This window comes from Pholis gunnellus (genome assembly GCF_910591455.1).
Source record: "Pholis gunnellus genome assembly, chromosome: 17".
In the NCBI taxonomy this organism is placed as follows: domain Eukaryota; kingdom Metazoa; phylum Chordata; class Actinopteri; order Perciformes; family Pholidae; genus Pholis; species Pholis gunnellus.
The window spans coordinates 6,007,261-6,023,370 of record NC_136544.1 but is presented as its reverse complement, the minus strand read 5'-3'; the positions used below and the strand labels follow the sequence as shown (position 1 = coordinate 6,023,370).

At 44.4% G+C, this 16,110-nt stretch overlaps 2 protein-coding genes across 2 annotated transcripts; one reads left to right on the top strand and one right to left on the bottom strand.

Moving 5' to 3' along the window:
• Positions 1 to 1,151: 1,151 nt before the first annotated feature.
• Positions 1,152 to 9,389, top strand: gsg1 (germ cell associated 1; the record flags this gene model as incomplete). Its single annotated transcript, XM_079177268.1, has 5 exons — positions 1,152 to 1,446; positions 4,902 to 4,949; positions 5,067 to 5,231; positions 5,351 to 5,462; positions 8,942 to 9,389. The coding sequence occupies 5 exons, from the start codon at positions 1,152 to 1,154 to the stop codon at positions 9,387 to 9,389; spliced, it is 1,068 nt and encodes a 355-aa protein (XP_079033394.1).
• A 440-nt stretch (positions 9,390 to 9,829) lies between these two features.
• On the bottom strand, positions 9,830 to 14,848 carry LOC306709994 (epithelial membrane protein 1). Its single transcript, XM_079178346.1, has 5 exons — positions 14,774 to 14,848; positions 12,857 to 12,944; positions 12,222 to 12,330; positions 11,343 to 11,483; positions 9,830 to 11,210 (listed from the first exon to the last, which is right to left on the bottom strand). The coding sequence occupies exons 2-5, from the start codon at positions 12,932 to 12,934 to the stop codon at positions 11,050 to 11,052; spliced, it is 489 nt and encodes a 162-aa protein (XP_079034472.1). The 5' UTR covers positions 12,935 to 12,944; positions 14,774 to 14,848; the 3' UTR covers positions 9,830 to 11,049.
• Between the last annotated feature and the right edge of the window lie 1,262 nt (positions 14,849 to 16,110).

The window sequence follows — 16,110 nt, the reverse complement described above, 5'->3', positions numbered from 1 at the left end:
AGTGATTGCGGTTGACTGCAGATATTAAACTACTCACCCTTAGAGCCCCCTCTTGTGGAGTCACCACCTCTCAGAGCCAAATAGTTGTCGCTGAAAATTGGTCTCCGCATGCGGCACTGCAAAGCAATATTATCCAAGTTATCGTGTGTGTCCGACATATTTATTCATTTCAAGGTCACGCTGATTTTCACATGGAAAAAACAATGTGATGCATGTTTTCACAGGATAGCATTTGATAAGATGAATGAAATAGATCAAAAATGAGTCGAGGAATCATAATGAAAACAGATGGAGCAGAGTTGTCTGGTTTGGATTTATATGGATGGATTAAAGAAGAGGAGGATGTGTGTGTGTGTGTGTGTGTGTGTGTGTGTGTGTGTGTGTGTGTGTGTGTGTGTGTGTGTGCTATGCTCACAGTTGTGTCTGACTGCTGGGGTCGCATCATAAAGACTTGACAGTCACTCGGCTCACAGAGGTCGGCGTGAATCCTCTCACAATCTGATGAAGAGTGAAAGGGAGAGCAGGCGGGTAGAAGAGCCGGGCCGGATGTTCCTTTCAACTTCCACGCTTAACTCGATGAGGGAACTGACGACAAAGTACGAAGTAAGAGAGGCTCTGAAGTAGGTGAGTGCTTTTTCTTTCTTTCTTCTCCTCTCCTTCGTTCAAATTTAATTCACCGCTTGACGTCGAGTGCACAGAGGTATTCTGTTTGAGCATCCGTCTACTAGAGGGCTTCCATGGCGACAGCAATTTTCACCTATTTTCCTCTCGACTCAGCCGTCTGTCTTCCCGCCAATCACCGGAAGTGTGCTGATTTTCTGTCACAGTCTTTTTTTATTCTTAATGTGATTAGTCATGTAAAACCGCTGGCTCCCCCGCACCTTCCCTTTCAAACACCTCGCGAAGCGGTTCGGGCACAGAGCTGCTTCTCCTTGGAAACTAGGAACAATGCTGGTGATATTTTTAGTGACATGCAAGAGTGGAGGTGCACTTAAAGCCAAGTTGATTTAACAATGACACACTTATATTCAGTTATCCCTGGCTACGCTTTGAAAGTGTTTTGGATATTTGACCATCTCTTAACGTGCATGTGTCTGTCTCCATCCCTACTGTCCCTCCCCCAGCCCGAGCCCTCATTTAATCCCTGCACCATGGAGTTCCTGCAGCAGATGCGCTCCCCTCGCCTCTCCTTCATCCAGACCGTGGTGTCTCTCTTCACTGGTGGCATTGCCCTCATGTCCTCCCACTGGTGCACAGGTCAACAGAAGGTGCCCAAGCCCCTCTGTTCGCCCGTCAAGCACAGCAACTGCATCCCCGTTCCCGGCGTCTCCAACACCACCAACATCCAGTTCTCCTGGGAGACCGGGGACGACCGCTTTGTCTTCCCCGTCTTTCACACGGGCCTGTTCCTCATCTGCGAGGAGGACATCTACAAAGAATCTGCGGGTAAGAGAGGAAAATGGGTAAAAAATATGACACAGATTTGAAATATGAGGATTTCTGAAGGACCGTTAGGTCATGGCTACAAGGAGGAAATGTGTCTGAAAATGGGATCACAAAGGAAGGTCAAAAGCTAATGTAGCTCTTTCAAATGAAAAAAAAAAAGCCCAGATGTGCCACTAGTGACCCTGAAAAGGATTAGGCAGGTAGAGGAAATTTATAATCGAGAGAACACAGGATTTGTAAGAAGAAATCTATACAAACCTCAGTTATACATGTGGCCATGCTTACAGTAAACAATCGGTATCAGTGCACGGGATTTCATAAGCATATCTCTGGGCATATGTGCTGATCGGGTGGTGTGTAGCGCAGGACATTCCCAAAGTGAGATGAGGATTAGCACAGAAGCAGGAAGTGAAATAAACTAACTGTGGCACTAGTGGGACAGACAATGAAGTAGGTCACAGGAGGAGAAGCGATCCAAGGTGGTGGGATGAAGTGAGGCCTCGGGTGTGTTAATTTGTATTTGTGCACGCGCGTCTGAGTGAGTGTGTGTGTGTGTGTGTGTGTGTGTGTGTGTGTGTGTGTGTGTGTTTGGGTACGGGCTCAGCCCAAAGAGGATTATCATCAGTGTGTGTTCTGCTCACAGAGATTTAGACTTTAACAGCATGACTCAATTATGGATTAGAAATCCAGAGAGGGAAAGGTTAATAGGATTCACAAACATCGGCTGGGTTTTCACCGTCTCATTTGCAACTGATTTTAAAGATTAAGCGTGGTCATTTTATACATCTATTATATAGTATCTATATATAAACCTATTTGTTCACGACTTGTGGACTAAACCGTCCTGTGTATTCTGGTCCTCGTCCCTTGTCCCAGTCCCAGCTGTTATTTCTAATTCTGTGTAAGCACATATAGAGAGATGCAAAAAAAGTTAAATGAGTTCAAGAGTTTATGTGCACGAAGATGATTCTGAATGATACTCAAGTTCAGCCAAAATATATAACTGACTTATGTGGTCAATTATATAAATCAGTCCACACTTTGAAATAAATAGTAAATAACACCACTCTGTACTCTAGATGGGATTGGACCTATTTGTATTATACTTTCTTTCAACAAAAATACTTCAGACCTGTTTTTTAAAGTGATAAACAGAAGCGCATTTAGATTTAAATGATGTTTATACCACTTTTTTTTTTTGCCCTGATATTCCGGATGCTCTGTTGTCAGATGTTGCTTTATGTCGGCTAGCTTATAGGCTACGTCTGCGAGCACTGAAGACACACGAAACCTTTTGCTCTCCCGTTCTCAATAGAACCAAACTCCAACTGATTGACATGATGTGTCACAATCATAGATGGTTCCCATCTATATGTACTTTTCAATGATACAGCACAATTTTATAATTTTAACCAATAATTTCATAGAGTGCCACAGACCCCACTTTTAGAATCACTGATGTAGAGTTCCTGTCGGGTTCACGCCTCATGTTTGGTTTTACTTCCTGTCTTTGTGTGTTTTCCCGCCTTTTTGATTGTCTGATCAGTTTCACCTGTCCCTCATTAGTCCTGCACTCACCTGTTCTCACGTCCCCAATTAGTCAGTCACTATTTACTTCGTCGCAACATGGAGTTTAGTTTGCTTGTGGTCCGCCAGCTGTATCTGCCTGCCTTTTGGGAACCTGTAAGACTTTTGTTTTTAAATAAAATCAGCTGAGACAGTCACAAATATAATTTGTGCAACTCTACTGATTTGATTCACTTTCACCACCAGCGATTTTTGGTGAAAAAGAACCAAACTGCAGACTCCCTAACATAAACATAGCAGCTAAAGATCCAGATATCTCCAACCGCAGCTGGTGGAGACCAAAAACAGAGTTGAAAGGAGTGTCAATATTGGACTTGCATGCACCAGGTGGACAGACACATGACAGCAAATGAATATGTTGCCACATGTCTGCTGGATATGTTAATATAGTGGGCAACTGTATGCTAATGTTAGCTATATCAATTTGAAAGGTGATTCTGTTGCCCCCAAGGAGTCTAATATTAATATTAAGTGACACTCCTGTTTCAGACTAATAAATATTTCACACAAGCTCTAAGCATGTGAATGAATGCTAATGATTTATCAAGTACGGTGGCCCTGAGCTTTCAATGCACTGCAAGTAGACAAAACAAAGGCAACACATATAGGAACATGCTGCAAAGACTTAAAACACCATCAGATACAATGCAAATAGGTCAAATCTAAGCAAGCGAAGAGAGTGGTTTTCACGGTGCTTTGTCTGTTTGCATCTGTTTTCTAAGTCACAGTTTGTTGAGCTCATGGCCACTGTAATTTAGGGCCAAATACCTTACTGCAGTTGCATGTAAACACATTGGTAAATAAGCCACAAAGAAGCTTAACCGGCTGCAGAAACCGGTTGCTTCTATTTATGTGTCGTTACAGTGGATGAAAAAAATCTTGTTTTGGGGATGTAAACAAAAGGCTTTTATGTTGAAAATTTAAAAAATCACTCAAATTAAAAACTACAGTAGACACACTGACCAAGTGTGATTTTGTGCTGCTACTGAGAGTTTTCCTGTAAGCCCCACCCCTCCAGATTTATACAACACAAATCCTATAATCTCTAATCTGTTTAGTCAAAGCTTTTAAACATTATGCAAACTGTTACCTCAATCTGACCACTTTGACAACACATGCACAGCCTTTGGAGAAAAAAACCCCAATGCAAATACAGCGTAATTAGACAAAACGCAAGCAAATGAAGAAAAACGTTTGTCGTGTTTTCTCACTTTGCAGTGTTTTTTTTTCTAGAAATGCTTCATTTCCTCGTGCTTTGTCCGTTTGCATCTGTCTTCTTGTGTGGTTAACTTTCAGGGCCACCGTAGTTTAGAGCCAAATACTCTGATTATTGCAGCTGTATTGTCAAGCCACAAAGAAGCTTAACCGACTACAGAACAAGGTTGCTTCTATTTTTTTTCCTTCTCTTTTAGTAGCTTTGCATTGGTGGAAAGAACCCATTTCAGGGGGTGAAAACCAAATATGTTCATGTTGAAGTCAATAAGTGAAATGAAAGACAAAACACAACGACAAAGTCTCATTTTGTGGTGCTACTCAGATTTTTCCCGTGGACCCCATCCTTCCCGATTATTACCAAACAAATCTCATAATCTCTCATCCGATTACCTCAGGCCATGTAAACACTTTTGCCTCAATCTGGTTATTCACACAGTAATTAGATTGCAGTGTTCATTTAAATGTACAGTATACACCGTATGCACAGGCTGAAGGTTGTTTGAACTCGGTTTCTCTTGGAAACAGTGGTGGCTGCAGTGAAATATTGTTTACTAAAAGCTTTCCAGTGCAAATATCCACTTTTCCTGTTGGTATAAAAGCAGATTTATTGTTAAATGTACGAGATATTTACGTTTGTCTCTTGATTCCCATAGACGAGAAGTGTCGAGGGTTTCATACGTTGACTCCAGGATCTGAAAAAGGTAAACGGACTCATCGCATTCTCGTGGACTTATACGCTCTCGGTCGACTGGATGTTTGAAATCCAAACCTTCACCTGTGTTTGTGCTCAGCCTCTTCTCCTCCTCCTCCCTCTGCAGCAATGATGTGGCTGTCTCTGTCGCTGGAGATCATGTATGTGGGTCTGCTGGTAATCAGCTGCACACTGCTGTCTGTGCAGTTGTGCATCAGGGCCTGGTGCCCCTCCACGCAACAATGGGGCCAGCTGCTCAACGCTTTCGCTGCCATCTTTACAGTCCTGGGAGGTGCTGTATGGATTGAATAAATCAGAATTTGGTAACAACACAGAACGACCAGTATTACTAGTTTCCCTTTTAAATTACGGAACCAATCTGGTATGTTTCCTCCCTCTATATCTTCACAGGTCTGCTTGGGATGGTGGGTCACATGATGTTCATGCAGGTGTTTCAGACCACGGCCTCAATGGGACCAGAAGACTTCAAACCTCACACCTATGGCTACTCCTGGGCGTTCTAGTGAGTTCATAAAACACGATGCACTAAAATCACATGAGGCCTGATTGAAACTGCGCTGAGTCGCAAGGATCCAGGCACACTGGGATCCTCAGTCCACTTAGCTGTTTCGAAACTTGGACCGTAGTGTACCGAGGGTTTCGGCTGTGGACATTTCCGTTGGTATGGCGGAAAGTTTTCATGTCTTCCTGTTGAGTCCTTGATGACTTGAAACTAAGTGTTTCTCTACTTGCGGCCCCTCTGAACTGCTGTTACTCATTTTCCAGACACCAGCATTTCTTCATCTCTTCATGTGGGACCATGTATGATGTCGTCCTTTACGGCGTGCTTTGTATCAGGGTGTTCTCCTCTCCGTTCTTTGTAGCCTCACAGTCCCAATCCCAATTTGACAACCGCAGCTTCTGCTGAAATTTTGTGAAACCGTGCATGCCGAACAGCCCTGAAGGCATCAACAGTCGACAGCTCAGCCTTTTTTTTCCTCTACTCAGTGTTACGAGAACATGGCCTCAGAAGGTGTGATTAAACGGCTACGAAGCTCACGGTCAAGCTGGTCCGAGGTGCCTTATCAGCACAAACAGTGCTTCCTTTCTGCCTCAGTGAGGATTCATTTACACCCTGGTATGACAAAGGAATTAGAGCATATTATTATTATTTCTATGTCTCACAGCATCCACCCATTTATTCCGATTTTTTAAAAGTCCGTCCCATGTTACAGGCAAACAGAGGCTCTCTGCAAAAACGTAATCTTCTTAAATTTTGTGTATACTTTACAGTAACAACAAACTATTTAACTGTATCTCCAAGTTATATAAAAAGTAGGTGGGGGAAAAAATCGATACAGCATAGTATCGCGATATTTTGCGTGGCGATATTATATCGATACACGGAAGCCAAGTATCGATCTTTTATTATATAAACTATAAACTTTTTGGTACTAGAAAAATAAAATAAATAGCTTTTTCAGTCCACTAGATGGTGCTGAGTTGTCACGGGTCAGCGTGATTGGTAGGAAGTTGGTCAAAACAAAGATAGAGACGTCGGAGAAAGAAATCGGAAATGTTCCGTCCGCGTTTGAATCAGACGTCTTGATATATTGGGATTTTCTTTTTACAAGGAAGGCCGTCGCGGCGTTTTTTCACCGACACTACCGTGCCCAAGCTCTACAGAGAAGTGCAGCTTAAAGTGGAGGAATCTTTGAGTACAGCAGTAAGAGTTGCATTAATTTGCGATGCATTGACGTCAAGCGCAGTGGATTCCTATGTGACTATAACAGCACAATATCTCACAGAGGACTGGCGACTGCTGTCTCACGTTTTCTCCAAATTAGAGCAGTACACGTAAGCCACACCGAGGCAAACATTATAGACCTCTTTAAAAATGCAGCACAAGAATTGGGGATTGCCGACAAAAACCTGGTGGTTGTAACCGACAAGGCTTCTAACAGCCGTTCAGTTAGCGAGATTCCTGCATGTGAAGTGTTTCGCTCACCCGCTCAATCTGGCCTCACAACAGGCGTTAAATCTGCCAACAGCAGCCGGGCTCATGCAGCGCATAACTGGCTCTCTGCCCTCGACGTCCAAGCATCGCAAGTTATACTGAGTTATATAACTCTTATATCGTACTTATATAAGTTATAGACATGTTTGCATTCAGTTAAGTTGGACTATGTAGACTGTAATACAAACAGTTCAGTTTGCCAGGTGCAACATTTATGACATTGTTGTCAGTCCTATTTTGCTGCAATAAAAATGATGAAGTGAGATGAACAGACTGAAAACTTTATCTTATTAGATAAAACATGTTGACAAAGTTTTCCTTTGGGGACATAATTTGCAGTTGAAAAAAGTAATAAATCGCAATATATGTTATCGCAATACTCAGCATATCGCAGTATTGTGATAATATCGTATCGTGACCTAAGTATCGTGATAATATCGTATCGTGACCTAAGTATCGTGATAATATCGTATCGTGACCTAAGTATCGTGATAATATCGTATCGCGGGATCTCTGGTGATTCCCACCCCTATATAAAAGCCTGCTGGAGTGTCTACCAGCAGTAGTAAATAATAGGATAATAAGAAACTGTCTTTTTTTTGGTTTGAAATTCATAAATGCTCTTATAATGTAGGGCATAAACTCTCACAACTTAAAACTATACACAGAATATATGATATAGCTGCACAGAATTAACTCTGACGTTTTTGTTTTTGTGTCTGTAAAAAGAAAAAAAAAGCAGAAAGGGAACTACTCTCATAGGTTGCGTATAACCAGTTCCATTTTTTAACTCCGTAATTACAGGGCGTGGCAGCGTGCGGCTGGTATTCTTTTACACCTTGTGAGTCTGTGTGTGTCATCGTGGCAATATGTGGCCCTGGAGACACCTGCTGTGGCAGCAACTACCACACAAGTGGTTTTGAGAATTTGAGTCTGTGGACAGAGTTTTTCACCGTGATAGTGTCACAACTCTGCAAGATGCGGTCACAAAACTTTACAGGTGTGGAGCTCTGACCCAATTTGACGTTGCAGCTGGCAGGCCCAGTGCTAGACTGCTTTGTGTGGCTGTGATAGGTTGTGTACAGTAATCAGGGCCCTTCATGAGGATATGGAGTATTCAGCCAGTGGGAAAACGTAGCCAGCGAGGGGGGGTAAACATTTTAGGCTCTAAAATGTGGTTCTTTCTAATGCCACTATTCCATCACATACACTGATGTCAAATTGCATATTCTAATGAGTTTGCCAAACCCGATTGTAAACATGTAGTGAGTTATTTGTTGAAGATGATCACGGTGAGCCACTGTGCTGAGACGTGGCACTTCTCAGATGCTGCAGATTTCTCGACATACCGGTCCTCCATAAAGTTCGTCTAACGTTTGATTGTGTGGTCAATTATAGTCGGCTAATGTATGTGAACATGCCACCGAACGTAAACATTCGAACCGAGCCACAACTTAACCGTCCGCGCGCGTCATGGGTGAGCTCCGGTAACAAATAGCACTACACCTCGGGTAGTCAGCTTTTATGGGAAGCTGATCAGAAAAGTCTCGCCGCTCCCTCACTACGCCTCCATGTTGATGGGTTTCATTAGGGCCAAACCAAGACATCAGATATCAGTAAAACATGTCATTTTCATGTGTCATTTTTATGATTGTTTGTATAGATTATTGGCAATCTGAATGTCCTCACTGGCTAAAAGAAATGACCAGTTATACCACTCGACAAAATGCATTATACTACTGAATATAAACAAAAAATGATTTCCTGTTCTGAGGTTTGAGGGTGTTTTTTTGCTTTAAATCGAAAAAAGAAGAAAATCACGCCCCCTCCCAGTTTACCAAGTTATTGTGTCTTCCCTTTAGTCAAAGTCTGAAATGACCCGGTATATACGCAGTTACACCTCCTCTGCACGGGTGTGTCAACACGCAAGCACAAGCAAACGGCACGCGTGTGATCCGCTTCCTGTTTCTCTCTGTCTCCATCAGCATGGCCTGGTTTGCCTTCACTGTCTGCATGTCAGCCGGCGTCTCCACCCTGAACAACTACACCGAGAACGTGCTGATGATGGGACCCAGATACAGCTTCAACACCTACAGCTTTAACTTCGTGGGCCTCCTGCCACCTTATTACACCCCTGCGTACCCAGCCATAGCCCTGGCCTGTCCCCCGTCTCCCCCCCGGATCTCCCACTTGTCTCCCTACTACGAGCCCCCTACAGCAGCCTTGCGGGCCTCCTCGCCGAGGCTCGCGCACTCCCACTCCCTGCCGCTCCCTCACTCCGACACTTTCCCTCCTCCCCCATCCCGCCCCGCGCCTGCATCCCCGTTCCATCGCTTCTCCCTCCCCTCTCCGTCTCCATCGCCGGTCCACCTGACGCTGCCAGGACACCAGGAGAGCCATTACGGGCCGGAGGAGGACTACAGCCCACTTTGACCCGCTGCATGGACTGTTTTCTATGACTGGAGGACCTGTGACCTGTCCCGGCAATGCAGTAAAATGTTTTTTAAATTCTGAATTTACACGGTTATCAGTCCAGTGACCCAGAGAATCAGCTTTGATCGTTATCGCTCAGCTCTAATAAAGAAGGAAAGAGGAAATGCAGAGGACAACATTGTTTTGGAAACTGATTACAGTAAAGAAATGATCCATAAACTGTATTATTTAGAAACAATCTTACAGTTTGACTTGTGTATATGGAGAGCATCAGCAGTTGTCATATTTTAAACGGACATCTTGTTTTGGCTAATGCACAGCATTTTAATAAATTTGATTATAGCTGTTTGAAGCATCTCACTGCTCTTTGTCTGCAAGACTCAAATGAAACACAATCATTCTAACAAAGTAGCAAATGACAAATTAAACAACCTCAATAATTGGTTGAAAATCAAGTTTTAATGTCGTAGAAATCATTGTCATTGCCGTCCATAATAAGCAATAGCAGTAGCAAAAATAAAACAGCATTAGACATACAGAGCATTATGGGAAACAAGACATATTTACAAATAATATCTCACGCTTTAAGATACGAGTTTGCCTTTCTGTCACACTGCGTGGAAACAGAGCACATATTACCAGTATATCTGTGGATTAACTGTCAGAAAAGATATTAGATTAGTGGATTTAGGTACATTTCAAACATACTAGGCTAGTGGAACTCAGATTCTCTCAAATACCGTTGCTTTGAATGGCCCGAACAGAAAATTGTTTCAAGTCCCGCTACTTTGGGGTTCATTCCTCTGTCCTGTATTTATGCTTCGTGTCAACACAATCATGTAGTGTACGCCCACACGTAAACCAGTGCGATGTCTTCCTAGTCACAAATAATTACAAAACAAAATCTTCTGTATTAGTTTTTTTTACTGATTTTACAGTTTATATCATCACATAGTCTCCCACACAAATCTGCAACTGAATGGTTTTTTTTTAAGACTTTTAAGACTTTGCCGGTCACGCTGTAGTGACTCTGTTTAATTATTTAAAATAAGACCGGAGCGGATAAATGAAATAGAATTGATGAACTAGCAATAAGATAACGGGGGAAAAAAGACGATAAACTAAAATCATAAACTCCCCCCTTTTTATCCAACACTCATATCCATACGTAAATGTACATTACAACAACAACAAGAACAACAAAAAAGACCACAGATTATACTCTTCAACCTGCCTTTGTTAAAAGCCAGAAACATTGATAGATTTTAATTTATCATAGCATCTTAAATCGTAAGGCAAACTTTGTCCAGTTAACAACAACAATGTTATTAATCTGTAGATGCCTTAGAAATCCAGTCCAAACTCAAATACCCCTTGTGATTGATTGAACTCGCCTTTTACTGCAGAATAAACACCCCACAAAGTGTGCAACCCTGACCAATCGACAGCAGGCTCAATTAAACACCAGTATGTATTTGAGAGGGTCAACAGGTCGGCTTTTATCTGTAGCTGAATATACACTAGTAGCTCAAATCTGATGTCCACAACGGGAAAATATAAACACTGTTTACACCATCTGCGACTAGAAACCAGATTTCAGCTGGAAGAGTAGATCCAGCCAGGGGTGTTGGGCTGGTTGGAGCTAGTTCTAGTGTCCGTCTCACGCTGTCTTCTTGCGTAGCACAAAGTAAGTGATGGAGGAGATGAACGTGATGGCGAAGGAGATCCACGCCAGGATGAAGCAGTGACCGTACCAACCGTCCTGCTCGTCGAGGTGGAAGCGGTCTGTGTAGATGGAGGCTGCGATCATGATGCACAGGCCTGGAGGGAAGGGAAGGAGACAAGGGCACATCAGCGAGGGCACGGAGAATGGGGAAGGGGTGAAGAGGATGCAGAGAGAGAGAGAGAGAGAGAGAGAGAGAGAAGGAAAACAAACAGGGCAAAGACACTCACAGGCAAGGAGCTGGAAGATGCCGGAGATGGTGAACCTCTGTCCTTTCGGGAGGGTGAAGAGCTGAGCCACAAACACGAAGATGCCCAGGATGGAGAATATACAAGCTAGCACTGAGCTGGCCTGCACTGCCTGGAGGTAATCTGCAGGGGGAGACAGAGAGAGAGAGGGTGACACAGTGAAGATGCTGTGTGTGTTTGAGTGATGAGAGGGGGGGGGGGGTGGTTATCCTAAATATGTGCTTAACATCATACTGACTCACTCAGGAAACAATAATGCTGCAGTGACACTGTGTTATCATAACATCTCGTGAGTCAGTCCAACACAAACAGAAATCTGCTGATTATGACGCCGGAGGAAGACAAACAGACAACTCTTCATGATTTGAAGGTTCACAGTTGGAATAACCCCTCACTGTACATTCTCATGCACGAGGTTGGATATTCTGCTGTTATATGACAGGAGCCCTTTGATGATCTTAATTTGCAAGGCAACAAAAAAAAAAATGATTTGGATAACTTCAAAAACTCATTTACATGCATATCTTCCACGGGCCAATCAGGATTGAGCAACGTCTGACTCAAAACCTGGTGATAGCCGTCAATCAAACCAAACCACACCCACACAGCTGTCTTCTTAGCTTTGATCGCGGCCATGAAGGGCATGTCGGATTCACATTTAGAGAAACAACCGTTTCAGGGGCTTTCATGAAATGCAGTGGCTTCAGCCACTGGTGTAGAATAAAGGCAGCACAGGGATGGCAGGAAATCAATGAAACAAACTTTTTCTGACAAGTACATATGACTTGAGTTAAAGTGTTGCGCCCACGGAAACAGGTCCCCTCTTTACTTCGCTTCTTTGCATCAGAGGGCCGGACTTACCCGTTGGGTAGTGTGAGCCTGTGGGCAGGTCGGTGGTGTTCCACACTCCGTTTGTCTGTATCCACCGGAACCACACGTCAGTGGACACGGTGTCGGTCATCCACCAGGCCTGAGGGGGAGAGATCATTTTACATTCACAATCAGGCATAAATACGGACAACCGTCCTCACATGCTGAGGGGAAGTGAATGAATCAATACTAGGCGAGACAGAGAAGTAATGCGGAGAATTCAAAGCAGGAGTGTGTGTGTGTGTGTGTGTGTGTTCACCCTGTGTTTTGACATGTATTTAGGGGGGCAGGTGCAGGCAAAAAGGGATGGAATGGACATCCTCCTGTCACTGTGGTATGTGCAACACTAACTACAACACAGGCAAGAATCTAGCATGTTTACGTGCGTGTGTGTGCGCGAACAGGGGCCCATTGACGCAGAAGGAAGGAACGAGGGCCTCCAGCAGCCAATCACTCACGGGCCTCGACTCTCTGCTGTCTGTCAGCACGCTGGGAGATGCACATAACTCTTCAGCCCCGTCATTTTGGAGGAAGTCAGGGATTACGCGGGGACAATCGCGCCTCCGGGCTGCGAGGAGTCTACGCAGTGTGCGGCAGAACAAAACTCAGCAAAAGTGTACACTTACATTGTCAATGGTGGCCACCAGGAGGAGGATGATGCCTATGATGTGAAGGACGAAGATGGCAGCGAGGAGAATCAGCATGTTGACGGTGCTGGAGAGAGAGAGAGAGAGAGAGAGAGAGAGAGAGAGAGAAGGGAAACTTGTTACACCACTTTCCGCCTGTTTATTATGCAGGATGAATATAACTGGAGGGCTAACTCCAACTTCTATACTCAACATAATAAAAAGACACACACACACGCACACAGAGCAGATTGGCAGCTCTTATGAGCAGAAAGAATCAAGTGTGGCCAATAACAAAGGCTTCACACTTCCTGCCCGGTTCCACAGAGGCAGCCATTAATGACAGCTCCACACACACACACACACACACACACTCATCTTCATGAGCACACATGAGCACATTCACGAGCAGCAACGCAAGGCTCAAAAACCTGGCACCCACTCAGGGTGTGGCTTCACAACTTCTACTTACTTTGCGTTACAGTTAACACACTCCCAGTGAAACGCCTGCAAATAGACAGCGAGACAATGTTCCGGTCGGGAATCAGAGGTGCTGAGAGACGGAGATCAGTACGCAAAATCAGGCGGGCAAAAGAGAAAGTGCGAGTTTAGGAGGGAAGTTTGTGTTCGGTCAGATGAGTTTGGGCTTGTCTTGTGCTGCCAAGAACCCCGCCACTCCTTAAAATAACTGTAGAGAGAATACCTGCAACCCCAGCGGCCTGGCTGGCCCACGCCCAATCCTGCTGCTACAAACACACCGTAAACCGCAAAGAAACTATTCAAAACTCTTCCCTCCTCTTTACTGTATAGCTGTATTAGTTCTACCCCACCGATCCCTCTTCAGGGGGCCTCTGCCCTGTGATTTCACACATCTGATCACTTTGTTGTTTTCAAGTCGTACTCGTGTGTGAACTATCCGCGGCCGCATCCAGCACCGAGGCCGCACTGGGTGTGAACAGAGGAAGAGGAACATCTGGAATGTGCTGGTTCCCTCCACGGGAAAGGAGTGGTCAAGGGCTGGGTCCCAAAAACACACACACACACACAGACTGGCATGCCCGCCAGCTCACTCACACGCAACCGCACACACGAGCATGCAGACACGCTAGTACGTATGTGAAGCACGCCTGTCGCAAACATTTCCCACCTTTGGTTCGCTTCAGACGGCTACAATGAAATGAAAGATTTGAGTTTTATTGAAACGTTTGTTTGCTGAGAGCTGAAATACAGAATTGTGTGTTGTCTCCCGCCAGATAACGAAGAACTTCTGAACGGAAAAAAAAAAATAACAAGCAAAAATGCTCGGCAGTTGCTTTAATACGAAACACACTTGTGGACCACTTTGATCCGACTTCCGCCTGATTCTTCGCCCGAAAAACTAGACGTGTCAGCTTTTGCTGCTGGGATTCTTGCATCTGGCCTGGCTGTGGCGTATTTTCCATCACGCCAAAATGGAATACGTGTGGCTGAGTCTAGGTGTGAGAATGCTAAAAAATCCCTCCCCCCCCCCCCCCTAAAGAAGCAAGCAGCAAAGCAATCCTGTGTCTTTTAAAAAGAACTATTTACATTCAAACTAATCCCTTTAGCACTGCTACAGGAACCAAACACATCTGGGAGGTGGCCACACCTGGCCAGCATAGATGGGCCGTAATTCAATTGCAAAGTTGCCCGTGAAGGTGAACAGATATGTAGGAGGTCACTCTCACACACACACACACACACACACACACACACACGCTCACACACACCTGCTTTTACTCATCTGCATTTTTTCTTTCTTTTTTTTCTTTGTATAAAAACTGAAAATACTGACACAAACCTGCAGAACTCCTATTAAAATACCCCTGTTTTATCACCGTGAAGCATCTATAGAGAAGTAAGACGTACAGAGGGAATCAAGAAGAATCTTTGACTTACTGTTTGACGGCTGTGCCTCTCTTCAAGTCTAAATCCTCCTGTTCTCAAGGACAATAATTTCAGAGTCTAAATGCACAAACTCTAGGAGCTACCCGTCCGCCCACTTTTACCCAGCCCTCTTTTTTAAGTCCACACCCCAGACAAGCCTCTGGCTGGCTGGGCTGGATCACATAATCTCTGCCTCCCTTCCTCCCTCCCTCCCTCCCTCCCCCTTCTCTCCACACATCCAAAGACTCAAGCCAGCCACTATTTCCACAACTTTTGTGGGCGGGCAATATATATATATATATATATATATATATATATATATATATATATATATATATACATTTTCCTTTTGTGTTTGGTTACTCATGTCTTTGTCACTCAGTTGGTGGTGGTGATCTTCTCCAGCTCATGACTCACTGAAGTTTCGGGGGGGGGAAACCCATAACATTGCACATTATTGACAACGATTCCCCGCATGCTGCCATGGAGACAGACTTGCGGGCCCGGGCCTAATCACAGCCACTCCGTTGCCGTTTCATGTGTAAACAAACGGGCGAACTGGCATGAAGCGCAGTGTTTCTTCCTGATCGCCGCCCTCCTTCTTTTCCCGCTTTTGTTACAGAGGAAGGAGTTTCAGGATGAAGGAATGTTGTTGGTTGCGAGGGAGAAAGAGGTGGGGGCAAATGAGGTGCAAGTCATAGCTTGAGTGAGCGAGAAGCAGGGGAGAAGAGGGAGGGAGGAAGACATGAAGGCAACGGGAGAGGAATTTAAAGAGGGGAGGGGGGGGGTTGGAGACATTTCACACTGCTGCAAGTTCATAAACGTATTACTCATCATTGTTTCTTATAGCTGGCGTTGATATGGTCCTAATGATCCTAATCAAAGTCACGTCTGCTGTTTGAGCCGATCACTAAGCTAAGTTTAGTTTTGAGGTCGAATCTCAATCTTCATCGAACAGCTCTGTCTGAGACTTCATCTAATAACACCGCGCCACCTAATAACGCATATTAACATTTGCTTGTTCGTCACACAGCTCGTTGATTGCAAATTGCCGTTCCTCTGGCAAATCAGTGGCATCAGGAGGACAGGGTGCAAATGCCGGAGCCTCGTCGCTGTCACCGTATCTAATGAGCTCCCCCTAAAGTATCAGACACGCTGAGTACAAACACCGCTGTCCTCAGAGAACCGGGCCAAACAGTGTCATCAGGCTCAAATAAGAGACATCTTTGTATGTTGTGAAAAAACAACACATTCACACAGCAGCAGACGCACACCCAAACAGTGTTTAACTACATCTGTTTTTATATAGTTTTACGAGGTGGTTTGATTTTTAAAACTGTTGTAAAGGT